Raw genomic sequence first — 24,635 nt, forward strand, 5'->3', positions numbered from 1 at the left:
CGGAAGCAGCAGTCAAGAGATCAGATGACGTATTACGTTAGGCAAATCTGCTAGACAGGAACTTTTTAAAATGTTGAAGAGCAAAGATGTCAGCTTGAGGACTAAAGTGCGCCTGACCCAAGCCATGGTAAAGTCAATAACCTCATATGGATGTGAAAGCTGGACAATGAATAAGGAAGATCGTAGAAGAATTGATGCTTTTGAATTATGGTGTTGGAGGAGAATACTAAAATTGCCATGGACTGCCAAAAGAACCAATAGATCTGTTTTGGAAGAAGTACAGCTACAGTGCTCCTAGAGGCCAAGATAGCCAAACTTCATCTCTCATACTTTGGACATATTGTCAGGAGGGAACAGTTGCTGGAGAAGGATATCATGCTTGGTAAAATGGAGGGTCAGAGAAAAAGAGGAAGACCCCCAATGATATGGATTGGCCAGGTGGCAGCATCGATGGACTCAACTGTGGCAACAGTAGTGAGGTTGGCCCAGGATCGGACATTGTTCTGTTCTGCTGTGCATAAGGTCGCTATAAGTCGGTGCCAATTCGGTGGCACCTAACAACAACAACAATCCATGGAGATGTGGTCTGCTCGCAATATGATGGACACATGGGAGGGACTCTTTTTCTCTCCTTTCCTCTGGGAACATGCTACTCTACAATGGTAAGATAATAGATTTCTTATATACACATACATACATGCGTATGTTTCACTAGCTTTGATTTAAGGCCCCTTCCCTGCTCTACCCTCTCTTTATCTCTTCAGTAAATAGAGGTTAGCAGCTATCAGAGCAGAAACACATCTGATTTTGCAAAACACTTTCTGAGGCTATTTTGTTTTCTTCACTAGATGCTTACCTCTCTTTGCAGGCAACAAAATTGTTGTTCGTGTTTCTGCAGTATCCAAATTCATCTCCATTTTTGTTCATCTTGTAGCAGATATCATGACTTCCTTTTGCTTCTGAGGTTCAAGGTGGGGTGATAAAAGTAATAGAATGAAAGCATGAATACCATGAATCGTGAAAGACTTTACTTCTCTGATGTGATTGAACTTTCAGTACCATGTGGTGGTAAAACAGAATGGAATAAAGAGCTATGTTATTGTTTGAGGAGGGCATTTTAATAAGGAGCATAACCAAGAAAAAGTAACAAATATATCTTAGCCTGCACACTAAACTAATCAATTAAGATTAGAGGTAAGATCAAGGTTATGAAACCCACATACAGAGAGATGCTATGCAATATCGTGGAAGAATACCACAAATAACCACATCTTCATGTCTGTCCCAGATTCTTGCAGGAAAATAGCAAAGAAATACTATTTTCTTTATCAGTCATACACTGTTATTGTCTCTCACCATCATCAAACAGTTCAGAGCACTGATCATCCCGGGTGGGACACTTCCCTAGGAAGCAGTAGCCTTCTTCATTCTTGCAAGGGAATCCATTTACTTGGAATTCATCCTTAGGACACTTGGAGGAGTGGCCATTACACATTTCAGAAAAATCACACTCATCTTTTGCTGGTCTGCAGATTGACCCTGCTACTTTCAACTATTGAGAAAAAGCAAAGAAACTGAAGTTAAGACACATTTAGGTAGCACATTCTCAATAGAGGGCAGGAGGTTGAGCTGCTTAATTAGTCCAGAAAAGAGTTTAAGGCTGTATCATAACCTCCTCCTCCATTCTACTGATGATCATTCTTGTTGTTGTTGTTAAGTGCCATCGAGTCGGTTCCAACCCATAGCGACCCTATACAGGGTTTCCGAGGGTGTAAATCTTTACGGGAGTAGAAAGCCTCATCTTTCTCCCGCAGAGCGGCTGGTAGTTTCGAACCGCTGACCTTAAGGTTCGCAGCCCAATTCATAACCACTACGCTACCAGAGCTCCTTGATGATCATTCTTAAATGTATGTAATTTTCAGTATGGCAAGGGAGGGAGTGTTTGTGAAATTTGGTATCAGACCAACTATGGACAAAGTTGAAATTCACAAACAATGGAGAAATGGACAAGTGTTCTTGTTCAGCTTATCTTTTTTTTTACACACCTTGCTCTAATATATCCTGCTCTGACACATGCACACTCATCCCACAAAACTGGGTATCTCCCTATATAACACGGCCTATCTGGTCCTAAGAAATCAGATCTTTGTAAATGAACTGGTGAAAATCAGAGAATTGCATGGACAGAGTCTCTGATTCTGGCATTTTATACACATCTAATTGTTTTGGATTCTAGAGAGGTTTAAAGATGAATGAGGCTTGCCTCCACAATCTAATGAGGTGAAAAAAAGTGTTGCTAGATCTTTGTACAAAGGCATTTGTATTTCTGCTCATCTTCCTTTGGAATATTTTACCAACTATTAGCTGCTATTACATTCCAATTCCAATATAATCCCTCTATCTTCAGGAATACTGATGGATGTTGATATATCAATTTTCTCCTGTCTAAAGTTATACAGATTGGGAATGATTCACAAATGGCCAAGGATGACACATCACCTTCTCCATTCACCAGAATCTACCACAACTCAGTGCTCAGATGTCAGAGCATTGCAGAAGAGGCACTGTTGGGTATTAGCAAGCCTAGTTCCATTCTGAGATCAGTCACGTAGGATCAAGTGGCCAGAGAGCTCTTTTGTCTTATGTGCACTTTATAAACAGAGAAAAGACCTTACCTGACAAGATTCACAGCATTCTCCTTCTGCACAAGTAAATCCTGGCTTCAACATACATTTGTCAGCATCACAGCAAGGGTTAGTGCATTCCTGGGCAATAACCAAAATTAAAATACCATGAATTAGTTTGCAGTTTGGTTCCTATTTGAACAGTTACTTCAGTCTGTGTCTGTTGTAATATTATTTATTGCTAAGACATCAATGAAAAGGCATAATCTTTGGTTATGATAAGTATGTAAAGACTACTGCTTAGAAATATTATTTGGAACTTTTGCTTTGTGTTTTTTTTTTTTTTTTTTCTTCATAGCTATTCAGGACTCCATGGCTAATGAATTCTCATGGGGAAAAATAGAGTCCAAAAATTTGTGACCTTCCATTCTTTTGAAGACTTTTATTCCCTGGGAAGGTCCTGTTGGTTTCCTATGTAAAACGTTTCCAGTGTAAAAAGGTTTTCTGGTAGGAAACATCTGAGGATATGGTTTTAAGTTTTGCTCAGACCCCCAGTATTTTGAGATGACCTTTCTTTTTTCAATATATCACTGAATAATTATTATAGAGGCTCTAAACCGTAGTGGTTATGAATTAGGCTGTGAACTTTAAGGTCAGCAGTTCGAAACTACCAGCTGTTCCATGGGAGAAAGATGAGGTTTTCTGCTCCTGTAAAGATTTATAGCCTCGGAAGCCCTGTACAGGGTCACCATGAGTCAATACCAACTCGATGGCACTTAACAACAACAACAACAAGTTTAGGCATAATAATCTTTATTATATCTGTTCTAATAGAATTAAAGCTACAAAGGTAGTGAGCTGAGTCTGCTCAGGTAAGATACTTTGTTAGAAAGAAAGTGTAGTACTATTTCAAAGAATAGGCAAAAGTTCCAATTTTCAAAGGTAAAACTTTTTTTTTTTTTTTTTTTTTGGTCAACTAATGTTTTTTATTGCTATAAAAATTTAAAGAACACATCATATGCCTATTCACCATTTTTGACATGTATAATTCAAACAGTCAAAGTCTGTATCTCCTACTTTCTGAACAAGTCATAGTCTTCATATGAAATCTTTAATTAATACATGGGCTCTGATCATGGAGGCTCACCCACCATCCTAGTAGATCTCCTTTGGATTGGGCAGTGTTCAGTGATGATACTAAACATGTGATCCTCAGATCCTCAGGTAGTAGCACCAGCAGAACTTTGGAACTTGATTGGTAGGAACCTAGAATCTCAGCCCCAGCCCCAGATTTACTGAATCAAAATCCATATTTTAACAATATTTCCAAGTGATTGATATGTACTTTACAGTTTGAGAAGTCATTGTCTAGGACATATACTATATAAAAAGTTCTTGAAAAGAATAGTCATTTTTTGTTTCAGATTAAGAATTAATTTAAAATTTGCCTCAAAGTCTTATTCTAAATGTTTCAGAGACTAAGACTGCAATAAATTGGTGTTGGTGGTGGTGGTGGTTATGTGCCATGGAGTCAGTTCTGACTCAGAGATCCTACGTTGGGTTTCCGAAGTTGTAACTCTTTGTAAGAGCAGAAAGACTCATCTTTATCCCATGGAGTATATTTGAACTGCTTACCCTGCTGTTACAAGCCCAACATATAACCCACTATGGTTCCAGGGTACTTAATAAGTAAGCAACAGGTTAAAAGTTTTCTGTTCTAATAAGAAAATGTTTTCTAATAATTTGAACTATCCTGCTGTGACTTAGGCTAGCCTCATAAAATCCTTGTTGTTGTTGTGTGCCGTGGAGTCGGTTCCGACTCATAGGGTTTCCGAGTCTATGTGGGAGCAGAAAGCCTCATCTTTCTCCCACGTAACAGCTGATAGTTTCGAACTGCTGACTGTGAGGTTCGCAGCCCAATTTGCAACCACTATGCTACCTGAGCTCCTTCATAAAATCCATAGTTAAACTCCAATGACTGACTGTGGGAGGTTTTGTAGAATACGTTTCTACTGGGCATGAGAGATTAGACAATGCTACCTATGGGCCCTTCTCGCAAGAAGAGCAAGTTAATATATAAACAAGGCAAAAGAGTTGCTGTTGATATCTCACATGATAATTATATGTGATTAATAACTTGGTAAAAAAAAAAAAAAAAAGAAAAGAAAAGGCTTACAATAAGACTACACCCATAGCTTGTTTCCAAATGAAAACAAATCATGCCATTTGTGAAGTTTTATAAGGAACACCATGATTGATTTATAGCTCCATCCTGCCTGGGTTTTAGATGAGTATAAAGTTTGTAGTTTAACGACAACATCATTTTCAAATACCTGAACAGAGCCACAATCACACTCTTCTCCTTCATCCAAATTCTTGTTTCCACAATATGGAAAATCATATAAGCTATCAGAAAATGCAATATTTGACATGCACGTTGGCTTATAATCCTTCAGATATCTCAAGTATTGGTTTTTGCTGCATTTACTAAATTTTAGCGCAGGAATGCTAAAGGTAAGATGAGGTAAAAAGGAAACAATTATGTTGATGCATAGTAGTAAAACAACTGTGAAACAATTTAGAAATAGCAATTATAGATGATAAACTCTAGAAGTCCATTGGCATCTCTTACACTTGTCTTTACTGTTACAGCAAACCAATAGCTGGGTTCATTTTTATAGAAAAAAGAAATGGACACACAGTCAACACCTTCTATTTTGCTGGCAATGCTCTGGCTACATATCCCTCCCAAAATCTTTTCCTAAAGCCCCAGTTTAAGACTGATTGTCTTTGCTACTCCCATATTGCCTGTTATTTGTTTCTATTGCAGTAATTTCTATACACGCTTATCATCCCTACAAGAGTTTAAGCTTTTAAAGGTATATATAGCCTGTACAACTTCTTCTTTTTTTCCTTTAAGTCATCACTGGTAGATAGTGCCTGGCACAAATGACTCCTCTAAAAATTTGGTTTGTTGAACCAAATTGTTTATTTTTTAAAAATCTTAAATATTCCAGGAATGTGATATACTTCTTTGAATCTGGTATTTTTACACAGTTTTTACATTATACTGACACAGTGGTTGAAAACATATTACATATAGTCCTGATTACATTAGATTGGAATGGTTGTAACCCCCACTGCCTGCAACATTACTAATTATATAGATATTGATGTAAAACCTAGTAACTCAGTGCTTACTTTATCCTAGCCATTGAGTTGGGTGTTTTTGCTACTTTAACTCATGTAATTGTTATATGGAAACAATGATCATCATTAACAGACATTTTTCTTATGATGTACAATGGATTATGGCTTTTACTGTGAAGATGTGTAAATTTAGGGATGAATCATAAAATGCTTACATATAATATGGGGATTCTGGATATTCTTTCATTCTATAAGTACTTATGGAGTAGCTAACATGTGCCTAGAAAACAGTGATAATTCTGTGACTCTCTCCTTCCATGGGGTAGACCTTCCATGGGGTAGACCCTGGGTCCATTTCATGCATGGTCGTTTCCCATCTGTTAGCGCCAGTTTATGTATTTTTGGATCCTTAGTGGTGCAATCTTTAAGTGCTCAATTGCTAACTGAAAAGGCAGTGGTTTGATTCCACCAGTGATTCTAGAGGAGAAAGATGAGCCAGTTTGCTTCCATAAAGATCACAGCCTTAGAAAACCTACCTTGTCCTATAGGGCCATTATCAGTCAGAACTGATTGGACAGCAAATGGTTTGTGTGTGCTAAGATGCTGAATAGGTTTCAGTGGACCCTTCACAGTAAGATGTACTAGGAGGAAGGCCTGGTATCTGAAAATCAGTCAATGTAATTCCAGTGGTCATATCTCCCAATGAGCATGAGGCTGGTGCAGGACTAGGCAGTGGTTTGCTCTATTGTGATTGAGGTCACTATGAGTCAGGGGCCTATACAATCAGTTAACAACAGCATTTTCCTGAGACTTCTAGACAGTAGTAATATAAACAGATACAAATTTAAGACTTCATTAGTCAAGAGAACTAAAATATATAAAATATGTTAGGCTGTGACAAGTGCTTAGGAGAAATCAAAAACCAAAGGGCCATGGAAAATGTCAAAGATCTGTGTGTGAGGACAATATTGAAATGTTGGATCAAGTGGTCAAAAAGGCCTTGAAGAGAGACATTTTAGTTAAAATTTGAAGAGGAAAGAAATTATAGGTTATAGTAACAATGGCCAAACAAGGCATGGGGAATTTAATTCTTCCTTAAATGCCTTGGTATGTTGTTGTTGTTGTTAAGTGCCATTGAGTTGGTTCTGACTCATAGCACCCTGTATAGGATTTCTGAGAAGCAGCTGGTGTGTTTGAACTGCCGAACTTGTGGTTTACAGTCCAGGGCTGATCATCCTACAGTGCCACACCAGGAGTGCTCTAAGATCAGCAGTAGACTGTGAACCACAAAATTGGTAGTTCAAACTCACCAGCTGCTCCTTGGAAACTATATACAGGGTTGCTATGAGTTGGAATTGACTAGATAGCATTTAACAATAACAACTCTAGATGGAGTTTTAGAATTCCTTTTGCCATGTCATTAGAGAAAGACACTGATGAGATTCAATCCCCAAAAGGAAACTTCTTTTCTTGCCATGCCTGGTTTAGTTATGACTCTTTCAGGGTGTATATATATATATATGTGTGTGTGTGTGTGTGTGTGTGTGTGTGTGTGTGTGTTTTAATCCACTGAATATATTCCAATAGGCATTATATGAAAAGCCACTTCCAAAATATTTGAAGATATTTTCTATATCGTTTGACCCTTACCTTCCACTGCTATCCATTACACATCTTCCAAAGTTACAGGTGCATGGGAATTCATCATGCTGCATCCCAAGGCTATGCCCCAACTGATGGGCCATTCTGTTTGCAACTATATTTATGTCAGGTAAGAGATCCTGATGAAAAAAAAAAAAAAATGAGTGCATTAGAAGTTTCTAAAAGATAGCACACTGTGGTACATAGTAAACTGAACAAATGATTAAGTGATATGGTTTCTTGTACCTAGCTAAAGGAAAGCATGTAGTTACTTCCCTTATTTATGCCTCAGTTTCCTTAATTATATAATAAGGTTGGAACAATAACCTTTTAAGTGACTTTAGTACAAACATTTTGAAATTTTACTTTATGGTGCAATAATAGCAATTGTATTTCTATAGACTCCTTATAAATAATTAAAAAAATATTAACTCATACTATCTAATGAAAGTTCAGGGACTCCCTATGATAAGCACTGAACTGCGTGGTTTGAGCCTGCCAGTGGCTCTGCCAAAAAAAAGATGAGGCTTTCTGCTCCATTGAAGAGGTCAAGCCTCAGAAACCCTGTAACAGGGCCTCTATGAGTAGGAACAGTCCTGATGTGGTGCTGTGGGTTAATGCACAGATTGACAGTTCAAGCTCACCAGCTGATCATTAGAAATCCTGTACAGGTTTGCTATGAGTCAGAATCTACTTGACTGAACTTAACAGCAACAAGAACATTGAATAGGAACAGATTCAATGGCACTGGACTACAATAACTATCTAATAAAATTAAATAAATATTATCGGTTGTCTATTCTGTGTGTGGGTTCTTGGTGTGGCACTGTACATTAAGCACTGGACTGCAAGCTATGAATTTGGTGGTTCGAACCCATCAGTTGCTCGTTGGCAATCCTATACAGGATCACTATGAGTCAAAACTGACTTGAAGGCACTTAATAGTAACAACTCTGTCTGTACCTAATATTCAAAAGGGATTCACATAGCTGTATTTCCTGATACCAATTTATAGTCTCACATTGTACAAAAAGGAAATAATGGGAAGTAGTTTTCATTAAGAAGAAACCTGAAATTCAGAAAGTTAAAATCCAGTATAGAGTTGATTGTTACCTCAACCTGTATGTCTGTGAACCTACTTTGTGGTTCAAACTGACCTTGAGGTTAAGTGTTTATCATACAATGTCACACCAAGATTACAGTTATTTTAATCAGTACTAGATTTTAATTCCCAGACAGAGGAACTAAAAGCAATACATCCAAATCTTGATTTATTCAAGAACATTATAGATACAGCTAGTTGGGCAGCATTTGCTAGAAGCTTAGTGACTTGGGAAAAGATCAGATAAACAAGTAGTGTTGCCAATTTGTAGGTCTAATGGTTTCTGAAAATGAACTGCAAGGGTGTCTTGATGTGATATATTAAGTTGTTTATTTATTTATTTTCTATCAGGAAAACAATAAGTATCCTCATTTGCTAAATCAACCATCAAGAGTTGTGTACATCATATGTCCGTATAAATAATAATATTAAATGTACAAAAAGAGCACTCTAAATCTTTATATGTTAATCTGCATGCAATGTTTTTTCTAAACTGTCAACCATAATGGTTTACCTTCATTACTCAACTGTAGTTTTTATATGACCTTTTGATTCCTATTTGATAAAGAAATATGGTAGTTCCTTTATAACATATCTTGGTAGAAATATGTAGCATAGAGCTTACATGGCCCATTTTAATCAAGCGTAGGACATTTTAGAAATTTAATTCAAACTCTTGTGAGGTAATAAAGAATAAATAAAATACAGCCCACCTTAACAACACTGCAAGAATAGTAGGGCAGACACATCCTACTTGGATAAGATGTTCCTTGTGCATGTGTGTAGAGCCACTTTCCACTATAAAAAAGACACAAATAAACTCTTCAATTTAAGTTAGTAGCTTCATTAACATAAAGATTACATTGCAGTGAACCACCACAACGCTAATGAGTTTTCATTGGGTAATGGTGAAAGTATCTTCTTATGTCTGAAATTCTGGAACTGACAATGTCCTTCATTGACAGTTAGCTGGTTTTAATCCTGTAGTATAGCATAGACATTGAAAGACCTAATGTGATCTTAGATTGAAACTATAAAAATAAATTTTGTAAAATAAATAATATTGGAGTCCATTTTACTTATCTAGTAAAGATTCTAATCTACTTTACACTTACCTTTGAATGAACTTTTTAAAAGGTAAAGGTTGAGAGAGAAAAGGCAATATAGTGAATGTACTCAACACCAATCTTCTATTCAACAGTTTGTCCTAAAGTCAAATTAAACTCATGACAACCTTGTATATTACAGAGTAGAACTGCCCTATAAGATTTCCTTGACAGGAATCATTATAGAAGCAGATTATCAGGTCTTTCTTCTGCAGAGCTCCTGGGTGGGCTGGTACCACCAATATTTAGGTTAGTAACAATTGAAAATTCATTATACTACCTATGTTCCTCTAACATTTCAAATCACCTAAGTAAATAAATACATAAATCAATGAGTGTGTGCCCAAAGTGAATGGAGACAATGCCATCATTAATTAAGAGCAGTTGAAATGTTTTTAAAAAACATTTAATCAACCCTAGACCTTCATAGAATGTTCGATAGCTGTAACCAAATTTAAAAAACTGTCAAATGAAAACAAGACTGGTTTTTGGAAGACCTAAAAAAAAAAAAAAGTTATAGATTCATGTATTATATAGCCTAAATTGGATTTGCTTTCAATAAAAACAATCATGGTTGGGTTTTCAGTATTTGAAGGCTTGAGGACCACAATTATTATAGAGAAGATTTAAATACAAGAAAGGCAGTCATGCTAGGTGAACTCTAAGCCTTTAGCTCATTTGATCAAAATTATATGCTCTGTTTTGTTCTTTAATTTTGAAATGATCCTGCCCCTGCATTTTTAAGTTTCAGACTTGACTCTGCATTTTAGAGAAACTTAGAATGCTGGTATTTTTAGATTTTGAAGACCTTGGGAGATCATCTATGAAGGTGAAACATAGCAGAAGTATAATCAGGAGCCTAATTTTCTCATGGACATTTCAAACCAAGTGTAACACCCTGATAATGCCATAATGCTGTTTTACCACTTCCTAAATCTATGTGAATATAAAAAGAAAAGCACATAAGAAACCCAACACAAGACTCAATTTTACCCAGATGGCATTTTAGTAGTATTGCCCCTGCCATCCTAATGTCAGACATTCTATTGGTGTAAAAAGTAACTGTTCAGAATGAGAGATTATTTATGAAAGTATACCACCATTTGTTCATCAGTTTGTCATACTCTGGTTGTTTGTGTGTTATACTGTGAATCTGGAAGCTATTCCACAGGTATTTTAAATAGCAGAAGGGTTCCCACAGTGGACAGGTTTCAGCTGAGCTTACAGACAAAGACAGACAAAGAGAGACAGACTACTTATGAATATTAAGTCACTGGAAATCTTATGAATTGAAGTGGAACATGGTTAGCACCAGATTATTGACTATTGAAACATGATGAAGAGAACCAGAATATTGTCAGATATGGTGCCGGAAAAGGAGCCCCTCAGGTTGGAAGGCACACAAAATGTGACCAGGGAAGAGCTGCCTCCTCAAAGTAGAGTTGACTGTGATGAGGTAAATAGAGTAAAATCCACAAGACCTTCATTTGTTGATGGGGCACAACTCAAAATGAAAAGAAACAGCTGTAAACATCCATTAATAATCAGAACATGGAATGTACAAAGTACAAATCTAGGAAAATTAGAAATTATCAAAAATGAAATGGAATGCATAAGTATAGATAACCTAGGCATTAGTTAGCTGAATTGGCCTGATATTGGTCACTTTGAATCTGACAATCACATGATTTACTATTATAGGAGTGATAAATTGAAGAGGAAAAGTGTCGCATCCATCATCAAAAAGAACATATCTACATCAGTCATGAGGTACAATGCTGTCTGTGATAGAATAATATCCCTACAAGAAAGACCAGTTAATACCACAATTACTCAAAAATTTGCACAAACCACTAAAGCCATTGATGATGAAATTGAAGAAATCTACCAACTTCCTCAGTCTGAAAGAATTCAAAGATGCAATCAAGTTGTATTGATAACTACTGGCAATTAGAATGCAATGTTGGAAACAAAGAGAATGATCATTAGTTGGAAAATATGACCTAGGTGATGGAAACAATGCTGGAGACAGCATGATAGATTTTTGCAAGATCAATGACTTGTTTATTGCAGATACTTTTATTTTAAACAACATAAAAGACAACTATACACAAGGACCACACCATATAGAATACATAGAAATCGAATTGATTACATTTGTGGAAAGATACTACAGAAAAACTCCATGTCATCAGTCAAAACAATGCCAGGGGCACAAAGTGGGATAGATCATCAATTGTTCATATGCAAATTAAGGCTGAAGCTGGAGAAATTTAAAACAAGTCCATAAGAGCCAAGATATGACCTTGAATATATCCCACCTGAATTTAGAGATCATCTGAAGAACAGATTTGAGGCATTAGACACTAAAGACCGAAGACCAGATGAGTTGTGGGATGACATCAAGAACATCATACAGGAATAAGGCAAAAGGTCATTAAGAAGATAAAAAAGAAGGAAAACACCAAAATATATGTCAGAAGAGACTCTGAAACTTACTCTGCAGCATAGAGATGCAAAAGCAAATGGAAAAGTGAGGTGGTATAAGAGCTGAGCAAAAAATTTCAAAGTTCAGCCTGAGAAGTCAAAGTCAAATATTATAATGAAATGTGCAAAATCCTGAAGTTAGGAAATGAAAATTGAAGACCATGCTCAGCATTTCTCAAGTTGAGGGAACTGAAGAAAAAAGTCAAACCATGATGCACAGTATTGAAGGATTCTATAGACAAAACATTGAATGATGAAGAAAGCATCAAAAAAAGGATTAAACAAAGGTCACTGTACCAAAAAGAAATGGCCAATGTTCAACCATTTCAAGAGCGATCATATGATCATGAGCCAATGATCCTGAAGAAAGACATCCAAGGAGAATTGAAGGAATTGGCAAAGAACAAGGCACCAAGATTAGATGAAATGCAAATTGAATTCTTTCAACAAAGTGAGGTGGCACTGGAGGCACTCACTCATCTATTCTAAGAAATTTGGAAGACAACTAACTGGTCCACTGACTGGAAGAGATACATATTTGTGTCCATTCCAAAGGGAGATGACCCAATGAAATGAGGAAATTGTCTGACAATATCATTGACATCCCATGTGAGTAAAGTTTTCCTAAAAATAACACAAAAATGGCTGCAATCATACATTGACAGAGCACTTCCAGAGCTTCAAGCTAGATTCAGGAGAGGACAAGGAACCAGGGATAGCATTACTGATGTCAGATGGATCTTGGCTGAAAGCAGAGAATACCAAAAAGATGTATACCTGTGTTTATTGACTACACAAAGGCTTTCTATTGTGTGGATCATGACAAGCTATAGACAACATTGCAAAGTATTCTAGAATACTCAATTGTGCTCATGAGGAACGAGTACATAGACCAAGAACAGAATTGTTCTGTTTGAACAAAACAAGGGGAAACTGAATGGTTTAAAATTAAGAAAGGTGTGCAACAGGGTTGTGATATCTCATCACATTTATTCAATATGTATGCTGATAATATAATCTGAGAAGCTGAATTATATGAAGAAAAATGTGGCATGAGGATTGGAGGAAGTCTTGTTCACAACCTGCGGTATGCAGTCTTGCTTGCTGAAAACAAAGAGGACTTAAAATATTACTGATGAAGATCAAAGACCGCTGCCTTCAGTATAGGTTGCATCTCAATGTAAAGAAAACAAAAATCCTCACCTCTGGACCAATAAGCAATATCCATATAAACAGAGAAAGATTGATGTTATCAAAGACCTCATTTTTCTTGGAGCAACTATCAACACTCTTGGAAGCAGCAGTCAGTATATTAAGTGACGTATTACATTAGACAGATCTGCTGCACAAGACCTCTTTAAAGTGTTGAAGAACAGTGGTGTCAGTTTGAGGACTAAGGTGTGCCTGTCCCAAACCATAGTATTTTCAATAACCTCATATTCATGTGAAAGTTGGACAGTGAATAAAGAAGACCATAGAATAATTGATGAATTTGATTTATGGTTTTGGAGGAGAATATTAAAAGTGCCATGGACTACAAAAGAAAAACAAACACAAAAAAATCTGTGTTGGAATTACAGCCAGAGTGTTCTTGGAAGCCAAGTGGATGGATTTCATCTCTTATACTTTGGACATATTTTCAGATGGGGCCAGACACTGAAGAAGGACAACATGTTTGGTAAGGTGGAAGGTTGTAGAAAAAGAGGAAGATCCCCTAAGAGATGGATTGGCACAGTGGCAGCAGCAATGAACTCAGGCATAGCAACCATTGTGACGTTGGTGCAGGGCCGGGCAGTGTTTTGTTCTGTTGTGCATGGGATTGCTATGAGTCAGTTCCAGCTGAAGGGGACCTAACATTTATTTACACAAGGAGTCGGTTAGGAGGCTATCTTTGCTCATATAAATGACTTATTACTTACTATTCCTCACTCATGATATTTGGCCATGGTAATGCATGGCTATCTAAGCCCAAGCCAGCCCCATCTTCTTCACTGGAGATATGTGCTATGACCTATTCCATATACACAATTTAGGAATGATTATTACCTTGGAATCTAGTTCAGTCCCATCATACTATCAAAGTGCTAGGTCTGACTTTCAGGTGTATTCCTTGGAGTCTTCACTAGTTTTGAGTTCAGACTGAAAACTAATATCTAGGCATAATATTTTGCAAGATATTTTTGCAGCCCTTAGGGGAAAATTTGTTTATGTGTGTATATGTGTTTGCTTGGTAGATGAAGTGGACACCATCCTAACAAAGTAGCTTTAAGTGTGTCAAAAAACGTTAAAGACTTCATTGTTGTAAAGAAGGTTTTCCACAATTAAACATTCTTTGAGATAACATAGTCATGTCTCAATGTAAGGCTATAATCAGATGACCAATACAATTGTTTATCATTTGGTAGTGGACTAAGAAGGGGGTAGGTGTTTTGAATAATGAAAATGATTAAAATAACTTCTTTCTTTAGTAGTTCAGAATCTGTTAGTCCAGACAAATTGAAAACTGTCACTTGAAAAGATGAAAGCTGTGGTAGAATTTAATATATCAGATTAGTTATCTGTCATCTTAGATAGAAGAGAGCATGCTCTTGCACCACTGGTCACTGGATAGGACACTTTTTAAAATAGTCTTTGTCCAGAGAAGGAGGTGTTTTTTTGAAAACATTTGATTTGTTTGGAATATTGCAAAGGGAGCCATAGTGCACAAGGACCTGGAATGGCATTGGAGGGTGAGGGAGTTAACACTGGATGTAAGTAAGTAAGGTAAATGAATTCTATGATTATTTAACTTACCTAATAATATTTTCTACTGTGATCAGGAATATGAATATATCCAATTTTTCCTTACAAGTGCTAATCAATGTTAGAAAGAGTATTAAATAGTGTATTTGAGATGTTGTTTATTAATTGTTGTTGTTGTTATCAGGTGCCATCGAGTCGGAACCGACTCATAGCAACCCAATGCACAGCAGAACGAAACAATGTCCGATCCTGGGCCAACCCCACTACTGCCGCTACACTTGACACCATCAATGATGTCACCTGGCTGGGCCATCTCGTTGGGGGGTCTTCCTCTTTTTCTCTGACCCTCCACCTTACCCAGCATGGCATCCTTCTCCAGCGACTGTTCTCTCTGGACAATGTGTCCAAAGTATGAGAGGCAAAGCCTAGCCACCTTGGCTTCCAAGGAGCACTCTGGTTGCACTTTTTCCAAAACAGATCTATTGGTTCTTTTGGCAGTCCATGGCACTTTCAGTATTCTCCTCCAACACCACAACTCAAAGGCATCAATTTTTCTATGATCTTCTTTATTCACTGTCCAGCTTTTGCATCCATTTAAGGTTGTTGAAAATACCATGGCTTGGGTCAGGCGCACCTTAGTCCTCAGGCTGACATCTCTGCTCTTCAATACTTTAAAAGTTTATAAATAGATTTAACAAATTGTCCCAGTCTCCTAATTAAGAGCCAATTGCTTTAAAAAAATATTTGTGTGAACTTATTTTGTTTTATTTTTTTATAGTTCATTTAAGTAGTGCAGGAAAACAGACACATACCTGAGCAACACAGCGTGATCAAATGTCTTTCCTTTTTTAAGAATTGTTTCTTGCCAAGAAGAGAAACTTAATAAAGTAGTTTCTATGTTTGAGTCTACTTTTATTTGATCTCCATTTGTCCACACTTCAAACCCAACCAATGTCACATGAATGTTCAAAGTTTTATAAATCTGTTTAAGGAAGGATAATTTTTCACAAAGTCAATCAATTAGAACAAGTTTATCTATATTCCATTACATTAAAAAGTGTAACTTTAACTTATGAGATAGACAAAAAGTGCAGGCCTCATTTTACAAAAGTTGTGTTGACACAGAATGCAGGGTAAATCATCTAGAATACTGAATGAGTTGCTATGGATCTTGAACAACAGGCAGTTCTAAAATCAAACATGGAGAACAAAGAAACTTGACTGACAAAGTCTGATTCCCCTTGAACCATTATAAGGCACTAGGTTCAGGATAGGTCTATAAGAGAATTTATTAAGGATTTATGTATAATGGTAACATGAATTTACTAACAGGATCACACAGTAGAATGAATATTCTTCATTAATTTTTCTATTTGGGTCATAAATTGTATGTGATAAATTGGAAAGGATTTCAGAAATTTAGTTTAACTATCATGGTTGTTCTCTGTGTTTGATTTTTACTGCTACCTTGTCTAAGAAACCTCATTGGAATTGTTTAATAGAGGCAAAAATAGCTGTAGCCCATATATCCTTTCACTCTTATTCCCATCTGCTTCTGTAAAAACATAGTTTTTAGATACATGTACTTTGATACCAGGACAAAAGAAGACAGGATTTAATCAAATATTAGGACACTTTCTAGACTAAGGAATATTGTCTTATATTGATTTTATATTCCATACAAGCCAGTACAAACTAGGTTGAACGAAAAGAATGAATGATAAACTATGAATATCTGATTTAAGAACATGTTAATAGAGAATATAACTGGTTGTTAATACATCTACTGCTCATGTCATACAACAACCCTGTGTTAATTTCTTCTCTTAAACTATAGAATATTTCTTTTATCAACATGGTAATCCAGTAAGGTGTCCATCCTCTTAGTCTTGATTTTATCATCTGATAAACTGATGTATCGTGTCCTCCTGAACAAAGTGTGCTTTAATCAGGTTTCATGTACCTCTCTATTAATGGATGGCCTTAACACCCATAAAGGTGGATGAAATTACAAATGGAGACAATAATTTTCATCCTATGATTGCATTCTCTTCTAGTCAGAATACATGCCATAAAATTGAAAGTTATGTTGTATCTCTGCATGCTTGAGTGGTGTCGGACATATGTATTTGGAAGGGTATACTAGGTGAAATTGCTTTTCATAGAGGGAAAAAGCTTTAGGATTTCTGAGGTAGAAGAAATCACAAAATAATGGACATTAAGACAAGAGATGATCCAGTGAAATGTAAATATGGGCTTTGTGGAGGATAAAAGGTTAAGTAAGAAGCAATGTAATGTGAAGGCCCAGATTGTTTATGATGTAGTATATTATGTTGCCTCCCAAATGTCTTTAAATTATTTATGATATAGTGTCCAATGTTACTTCCCAAATGAAAGGGGAACATTGAGATAAAGTTCATTAGTATATAGTAATTCTATATTCAAGCTTATTTTGGAAATAAGAAATGGAGCGGAAGACATTGATGCTCATTTTTTTTTTTTTTTTTTTGGTTAATAACAGAGTAGTGATAAGCAATTGCTAGGCATAAGAAAATTGTAGAAATCAGAGATGACTATAAGAACTGAACACTCTACTCCTTACTGTTTTTAGTAATTAGAAAAAAAAAATGAGAAAGATTTATTGCACAAAAAAATTTTCATTGCACAAATGTAGACAATGTGGAGGAGTTCTTAACCTGCCTAAGATATACAAAGCTGGGAGTGGCCCTTCTACCCAGAAGGCATGAAAAAAGCCAGAGAATCTAAAAAAAAAAAACTTATTTTTCTGGAAATCATCAAACAGCTGAAGTCACAGTGTAACCAAAAAGGATGAAAGTTGAGGAAGGCTAGCTTCCTTCAATGAGAACCAGTATTAGAGCACTGGTTTAGCTGTGGAAGAACATGGGGAATTGATGAGCCACACATAAGAAGATAGGGAGAATGCACCAAACATTTTAAAGGAATTTTAAAAGGCTAAGTGTGGCCTAAAGAGCTCTGGTTGTGTAGTGGTTATGAGTTGGACTGCTAACCTTAAGGTCAGCAGTTTGAAACTACTAGCAATTCTGTGGGAGAAAGATGAGGCTTTCTGCTCCTATAAAGATTTACATCCTTGGAAACCATATACAGGGTCAGCATAATGAGTTGGAACCTATTCCATGGTGCATAACCAACCAACCAACCAACCAACCAAAGTGTGGGCTACAATGAGAGTATAGAGCTATATTGACATAAGTCATTTCAGCCCATGCACAGACTCCTCATGGACCTACTTTAGATGATCACAAGAATAAAAAAGGGATCAATAGGAGACTAAGGACACCCTCCTTGGTGGTGCAGGGATGAACGGTAGGATGAAGTGTCATGGAAAAATCACAAATCCTTCCTAAATCCTTCCTGCTGGGCAACAAAAACCTTAAGCAACTAGAGGGAAACAGTAAACTTACTCTTAGGACTCAAGAGAAGACAACTTGGGAAAAGGAGAAAACCCTTCTACCCTGGGGACGGGCAGGAAATTATCCCGTTGTTGTTGTTTTTAGGTGCCTCTGAGTCTGTTCCAACTCATAGCAACCCTTTGCACAACAGAATAAAACACTGCCCAGTCCTGCTCCATCCTCACAATTGTGCTATGCTTAATCCCATTGCTACTTCCATGGTGTCAATTTATCTCTTTGCAGGTCTTCCTCTTTTTCACTGACCCTCCACTTTACCAAATATAATGTTTTTCTCCAGGAATTGGTCCTCCTGATAAAATGTCTGAAGTATGAGAATCAAAGTCTAAGGAATGTTCTGGGTGTACTTCTTCCAAAACAGATTTGCTTTTCTGGAAGTCCTCACCCAAGTCATGGTACTTTCACTTCCCTACCACGTGTGTGAAAGTTGGACAGTGAATAAGGAAGACCATTGAAGAATTGATGCAGTTGAGTTATGGTTTTGGGGGAGTATATTGAAAAGTGCCATGGACTGCCAAAAGAACAAATAGATCTATGTTGGAAGAAGTACAGCCAGAGTGCTCCTTGGAGGCCAGGATGGCCAGACTTCATCTTTCATACTTCAGACATGTTGTCAGGAGGGACCAGTCATTGTAGAATGATATCATGTTTGGTAAAGGGAGGGTCAGAGAAAAAAAGGAAGAATCCCGGTGAGATGGACTGGCACAGTGGCAGAAGCGATAGGCTGAGGCATAGCAACGATTGTGAGCTTGGAGCAGGACCGAGCTGTGTTTTGTTCAGTTGTGCAGAAGGTCTCTATGAGTCAGAAGCAACTTGATGGCACCTAACAACAACAACATGGCACTTTCAATATTCTTCTCCAACAGTTTAACTCAAATGTGTAAATTCTTCTAAAGTCTGCTTTATTCATTGCCCAAATTTCACATGCATGGGAATTGAAAATATCATGGCTTGGGTCAGGCACACTTCAGTGCTCTTACTGATGTTTTTGCTCTTGACCATTTTAAAGTGGTCTTTTGCAGTAGATTTGCCTAGTGCAATACATTGTTTGATTTCTTGATTGCTACTTTCATGAGTGTTGATTGTGGATCCAAGCAAGATGAAGCCTTTGACAACTACAATCTTTTCGCCATTTATCATGATGTTATTTATTGGTCCAGTTTTGAGGATTTTTGTTTATATATTGCAATCTGTAGCCTTTGATATAATCAGTGGGTATGTAAATCCTCTTCTCTCAGCAAGCAAGCTTGTATCATCTGCATATCACAGGTTGTTATTTAGGCTTCCTTCAATCCTGATGCCACATTCTTCTTCATATAATCCAGCTTCTCAGATCGTTTGTCAGCATACAGATTGAATAAATACGGTGAAAGAATATATCCCTGGTGCACACCTTTCCAGATTTTAAACCATTCCGTATCACCTTGTTCTGTTTGAACAATTGCTTCATGATCAATGCCCAGGTTCCTCATGATCACAATCAAGGGCTCTGAAATACCAATTCTTCACAATGTTATCCATAGCTTATCATGATTCACACAATCAAATGCCTTTGCATAGTCAATAAAAAAAAAATAAAAAACTTTCTGGTATTAGTTAATTTCAGCCAAGATCCATGTGATGTCAGCAATGATATCTCCATTCCAAATCTTCTGAATTCAGCTTTTCTGGCAATGCCTTGTCAACTTACTGTTGCAATCATTTTTTAATTATCTTCTGCAATATTTTACTTACATGTGATATGAATGATAATGTTCGATGACTTCTGCATTCTTTTGAGTCTTATCTCTTTGGAATGGAAACAAATATGGATCTCTTCCAACTGGGTGGCCAGTTAGCTGTCTTCAAAATTTTTTTGCATGAGTGAATATCTGCAGTGTTTCATCAGTTGTTGAAAGATTTCAATTTGTTCTATAAATTCCTGGAACCTATATTTTTGCCAATACTTTCAGTGCAGTTTCAATACCTTTAGTACCATCAGTTTTTGTGATCATGTGTTACCAATCAAAATGGTTGAACAATGACCATATTTTTTTGATACAGTGAATCTGTGTATTTTTTCCATCTTCTTTTGATACTTTCTGCATCATTCAATATTTTGCCCATGGAATCCATCAATATTGCAAATTGAGACTTGAAATTTTTTCTTTAGTTCTTTCATCTTGAGAAATGCTGAGCATGTTCTTTTCACTTTTGGGTTTCTAAATCCAGGTCTTTGAATATTTCATTATAACACCCTTCCCCCGAGGGGTGCAGCAGCTCTGTGTTACTCATTCAGTGTGTGGCAAAACATTGTGTGCCATGATGTTGGAACTTCCCTGGAGGTGTGCACTCACATGGATATGTGCAGACCTGACAGAGAAGATGTGACAAAAAAAGAGCAGAGCCCACAAAAAAAGACACTTGCACCTCTTTCTACAGATTGCTGGGTAGTTTCTGCACTGGGAACACTCATTCCTGTTTGCATTCACTCTTTTCCACCCACAAAGGCTGCAGCACATAGACCATCCTGGTTCAGAAGTCACCTTTTTTCTTACTCTTATTCCAATTATTCCTCTTTTAAGCACTCAAACCACCAACTTATCACTTGATCTCAAGTTCAGAGTTCTGGGACAGTCCTTCCAGTTGTTTTTCTGGGTTTTTCATGCTTTCACTGACTGGAGTCTGTACAGCCTCTCTGCCAAGTCTACCATCAAACCCTGCCCCTCTTTTCCATATGCTTTTGCACCTCTATGCTGGAAAGCATGTTTCAGAAAGTCTTCTGACATCAGTTTATTTATCTGTTATTTTTTTCCTATCTTTTTAGTGACCTTTTGCTTTCTTCCTGGATGATGCTCTTTATGCCATTCCACAGCTCTTCTGGTTTTCATTAGTGTCTAATGCATCAACAGATCAAATGTCCTTCAACTGCTAAATGGATAACCACTGACCTAGAGGCCATTTCTTACAGAATCTTCTTCTGGATGCTTCTTTCTCCTAGTTATAGAGCTGGGGTGTCTTCGGAGTAGTATGAGAAAGATGTACACAATTCACACTATTGTTTTTAAAGATGTTATTATTCTGCATTAGATAGATTAATCTATATATTGTGTTTTACTGAACTATTTATCTTGAATTCTTTGCAAAGGCATAGGTAAATAAGTGTAGCTTGGAAATTATTTTGTTAAGGAAGGGTATAGAAAAGTAGCCAAAAGTAATAACACTTGGTTTATACATAACTGGTGTTAGTTTTGTGATTAGAGACAAGTATTTTTAAACTTTAAAAAATATCACCGGTATTTATTTAGAAAACCATAAATCTTCAAACTCTGGTTCATTTGTGGATATGGATATTTCAAGAGATTATTGCTAGTTAGTCTCTGGTAAATGTTTGTTGTTTGAGCTGCCTCAGTATTAGGGTTACCACAAAAATTCATCAGAGATTTAGCTTAAAATTTTCATTCCATTTGTATTTTTAGCATGTCTCAAACTGTGTGAAAACTTACCATATTGACAAAATTGACCATTCCCAGAATTCGATTCCTTAGTAGATCATGAGGATGAATATTCCTGTGGTACTGGAGATATAAGCATCAGATGAAAATTCATTAATATTAGGAATCAAATAAAAATTCAAAGAATGAATCCATTATGAAATATTTAAAAAGAAAAGAGTCATTGGCATATTGAAGAAAAATGCTCTTGTTAACATAAAATATGGAAAATTTATTCAGAGATATATTTTTTATTAAAAAATGAAACATAACAGTTTCTAAAGACAATATGAATGCTAATTTATTTGTAACTTTGTTTTTCCTTCTTTTATATTATACTACATTTATTAAACCAACTAGTAAGAATTCTTTAGAATCGATTTTTATTACTTTGATGAAATGAAACTTTTTAGTGATCCTCCTTGTTTGTATTGAAAAGAACAAAAGTTGTATCAGTTTTTCTGTTCACATGGTGGACAAAAATTTAAAAACCTAAGGGAGCTTTGGTAGCGTAGTTGTTATGAATCGGGCTGTGAACCTTAAGGTCAGGAGTCTGAAACTACCAGCTCTCCCCGGAGAAAGATGAGGCTTTCTGCTCCTGTAAAGATTTGCAGCCTTGGAAACCCTGTACAGGATCGCTATGAGTCACTTCCTACTCCATGGCACATAACCACCACCACCACCAAGGGAGTTCTGGTAGCGTAGTGGTTACGAATTGGGCTGCTAACCTCAAGGTCGGCAGGTTGAAACTACCAGTTGTTTCGCTGGAGAAAGATGAGGATTTCTGCTCCCGTAAAGATTTACAGCTTCGGAAACCCTGCACAGGGTCACTATGAGTCGAAACCGACTCCATGGTACTTAACAACAACAACAACAATATAATCATGAAAACACCTGGAGTCAACCATATACTGAAGACGGTCAGAAAACTATGCTCCCCCTTCTCTCTAGAAGGGTTCTCCATTCTATTTTACCTTTTTCTCTTTTCACAACTATATTCCATTTTTATACAATAGGATCTTATTCTTAGAATTAACAATTTGGACTCAATAAAATGCAATGAATGATATTAAATGCTATCTTATAGGGATAAATGAAACTAGTGAGTTTACTTCCATCATTTACAACATTTTTTTGAATATGCATTTTCTGAATCTAAGGAGTCTTGGTGGCACCGTAAAATAAGCACTGGATTGCTAACCACTAAGTCGTCAATGATTCTAACCCACCAGCTGCTCCTCCAAGAAAGATAAAGCTTTCTACTAGAATCTCAGAAATACTATACAAGGTCTCTATGAGTTGAAATGAACTCAATGGCAGTTAGCCACAACAGCAACATTCAACTAAAGCTATTTTTCATAGGTTTACAAATATCCTCTTGAAGATAAAGTCCATGAAGCACCCTTTTCTTCATTTTCCTGATCATATTATCCACAATTAATATTATTAATCACTTCTCTTTCCAGAAAAATTTTTCACCTTGGTTTCGATTGCTCTATACTTCTGGTGTATCCAATACTCAGGAACTCTGAAGTTATTTCTTTTTTGCAGTTCTCTCTCTCTCTCTCTCTCTTTTTTTTTTTTTTTAACCATTCCTCTCCATTCTCCTTTATTCTTGTGGGAAATATGTACTTTCATAGTTACAGCATTTTAATAGTTATATTTTCGTTGATAACGATGAGAATTTTAACAATCACACTTGATTTAACAAGTATGATTTCTTCCTCCCAATTTCTGGAATACTATTGCCTAATCTCCTTTTTTGAAATGATTCCTAGTTGCACTGTTGACTAGGCATTGGACACTCATGAAGATTTACAGTCTCAGGGTATAGGATTTTTATGAGTTAGAATTTACTTGATGGCAGTGGTTTATTTTTGTTTCATTTTGTTCTAATCTCTTTATTTGGACTTATTTTTAAGGAATTTTAAATATTTGATATTCTGAATTTTTTTTACAATGTTATCTGCTTGTTTTATCTTTTATCCACTAATTTCTGGACTCCTGGATAAGCATTGGACTGCTAACCTTAACGTCAGTGGTTCAAATGTATCTGTTACTCCTCAGAAACCCTGTACAGTGTCACTATGATGGAACCAATTCAACAGCATTTAACAACAACAATAGCATATTATTGGAAACTGTAGAGCCATTTGGTGGTACAAATATTTTGACATTCTACTGCTAACCGAAAAAGGGGCCCTGGCATCATAGAAGATTGTGAATTGAGCTGCTAACTTCAAGATCAGTAGTTCAAATCCACCAGACACTAAGCAGGAAAAAGATAAGGCTTTCTGCTCCTGTAAAGGTTTACAGCCTCAGAAACCCTATATAGGGTCGCTATGAGTTGGAACTGACTACGACACACAATACCACCCACCCCTCAACTAGACAAAAGGTTGGTGGTTAGATCCCACCTAAAATTGCCTGAGAAGATAGGTCTATAGATCTGCTTACAGAGGATTACAGCTTCAAAAACCCTATGGAGTAGGTTTTTTCTGCACAGATGGGGTTACCATGAGTCAGTATCCCCTTGATGGCAACTAATAGCAACAAAAATTTCTGGAAAACTCTCATGAATTGTTTCTCAATTGTAATTTCTCATCCAATCACCCATATGCTCCTAGTATGAGCTTTTGTGGTCTACCTTTCATGTGTCTTATCTTCCTTTTATAATTCCCAAATCTTTTTATTATCTGTTATCCATACATGGTGAGTTCTCCAATTTCTTCATCCCCTAATTTTTCTATTTCTCAATCATTAATTCTTCCTGCAGATGTGTTCAATTTCATATTTAACCCTTTAAAAGATACATTTCCTTAAAGAATGTATATATATTTTTTTGTAACTATCAAAATAGA

The 24,635-nt window shown here is 36.5% G+C and overlaps 1 protein-coding gene across 1 annotated transcript in view; it reads right to left on the reverse strand.

Moving 5' to 3' along the window:
- ADAM7 (ADAM metallopeptidase domain 7) overlaps nt 1-24,635 on the reverse strand; it is a 175,222-nt gene that overhangs the window by 38,418 nt on the left and 112,169 nt on the right. The window contains exons 9-16 of the mRNA XM_006864442.1: nt 21,787-21,858; nt 15,665-15,834; nt 9,231-9,315; nt 7,425-7,555; nt 4,958-5,132; nt 2,676-2,765; nt 1,357-1,552; nt 857-959 (exon numbers count right to left, since the gene is read on the reverse strand). Of these exons, the coding sequence (XP_006864504.1) occupies nt 857-959; nt 1,357-1,552; nt 2,676-2,765; nt 4,958-5,132; nt 7,425-7,555; nt 9,231-9,315; nt 15,665-15,834; nt 21,787-21,858 (1,022 nt within the window). The remainder of the gene's footprint in view (nt 1-856; nt 960-1,356; nt 1,553-2,675; nt 2,766-4,957; nt 5,133-7,424; nt 7,556-9,230; nt 9,316-15,664; nt 15,835-21,786; nt 21,859-24,635) is intronic.

The sequence above is a fragment of the Chrysochloris asiatica genome, unplaced genomic scaffold (assembly GCF_000296735.1).
Source record: "Chrysochloris asiatica unplaced genomic scaffold, ChrAsi1.0 scaffold00064, whole genome shotgun sequence".
Classification (NCBI taxonomy): Eukaryota; Metazoa; Chordata; class Mammalia; order Afrosoricida; family Chrysochloridae; genus Chrysochloris; species Chrysochloris asiatica.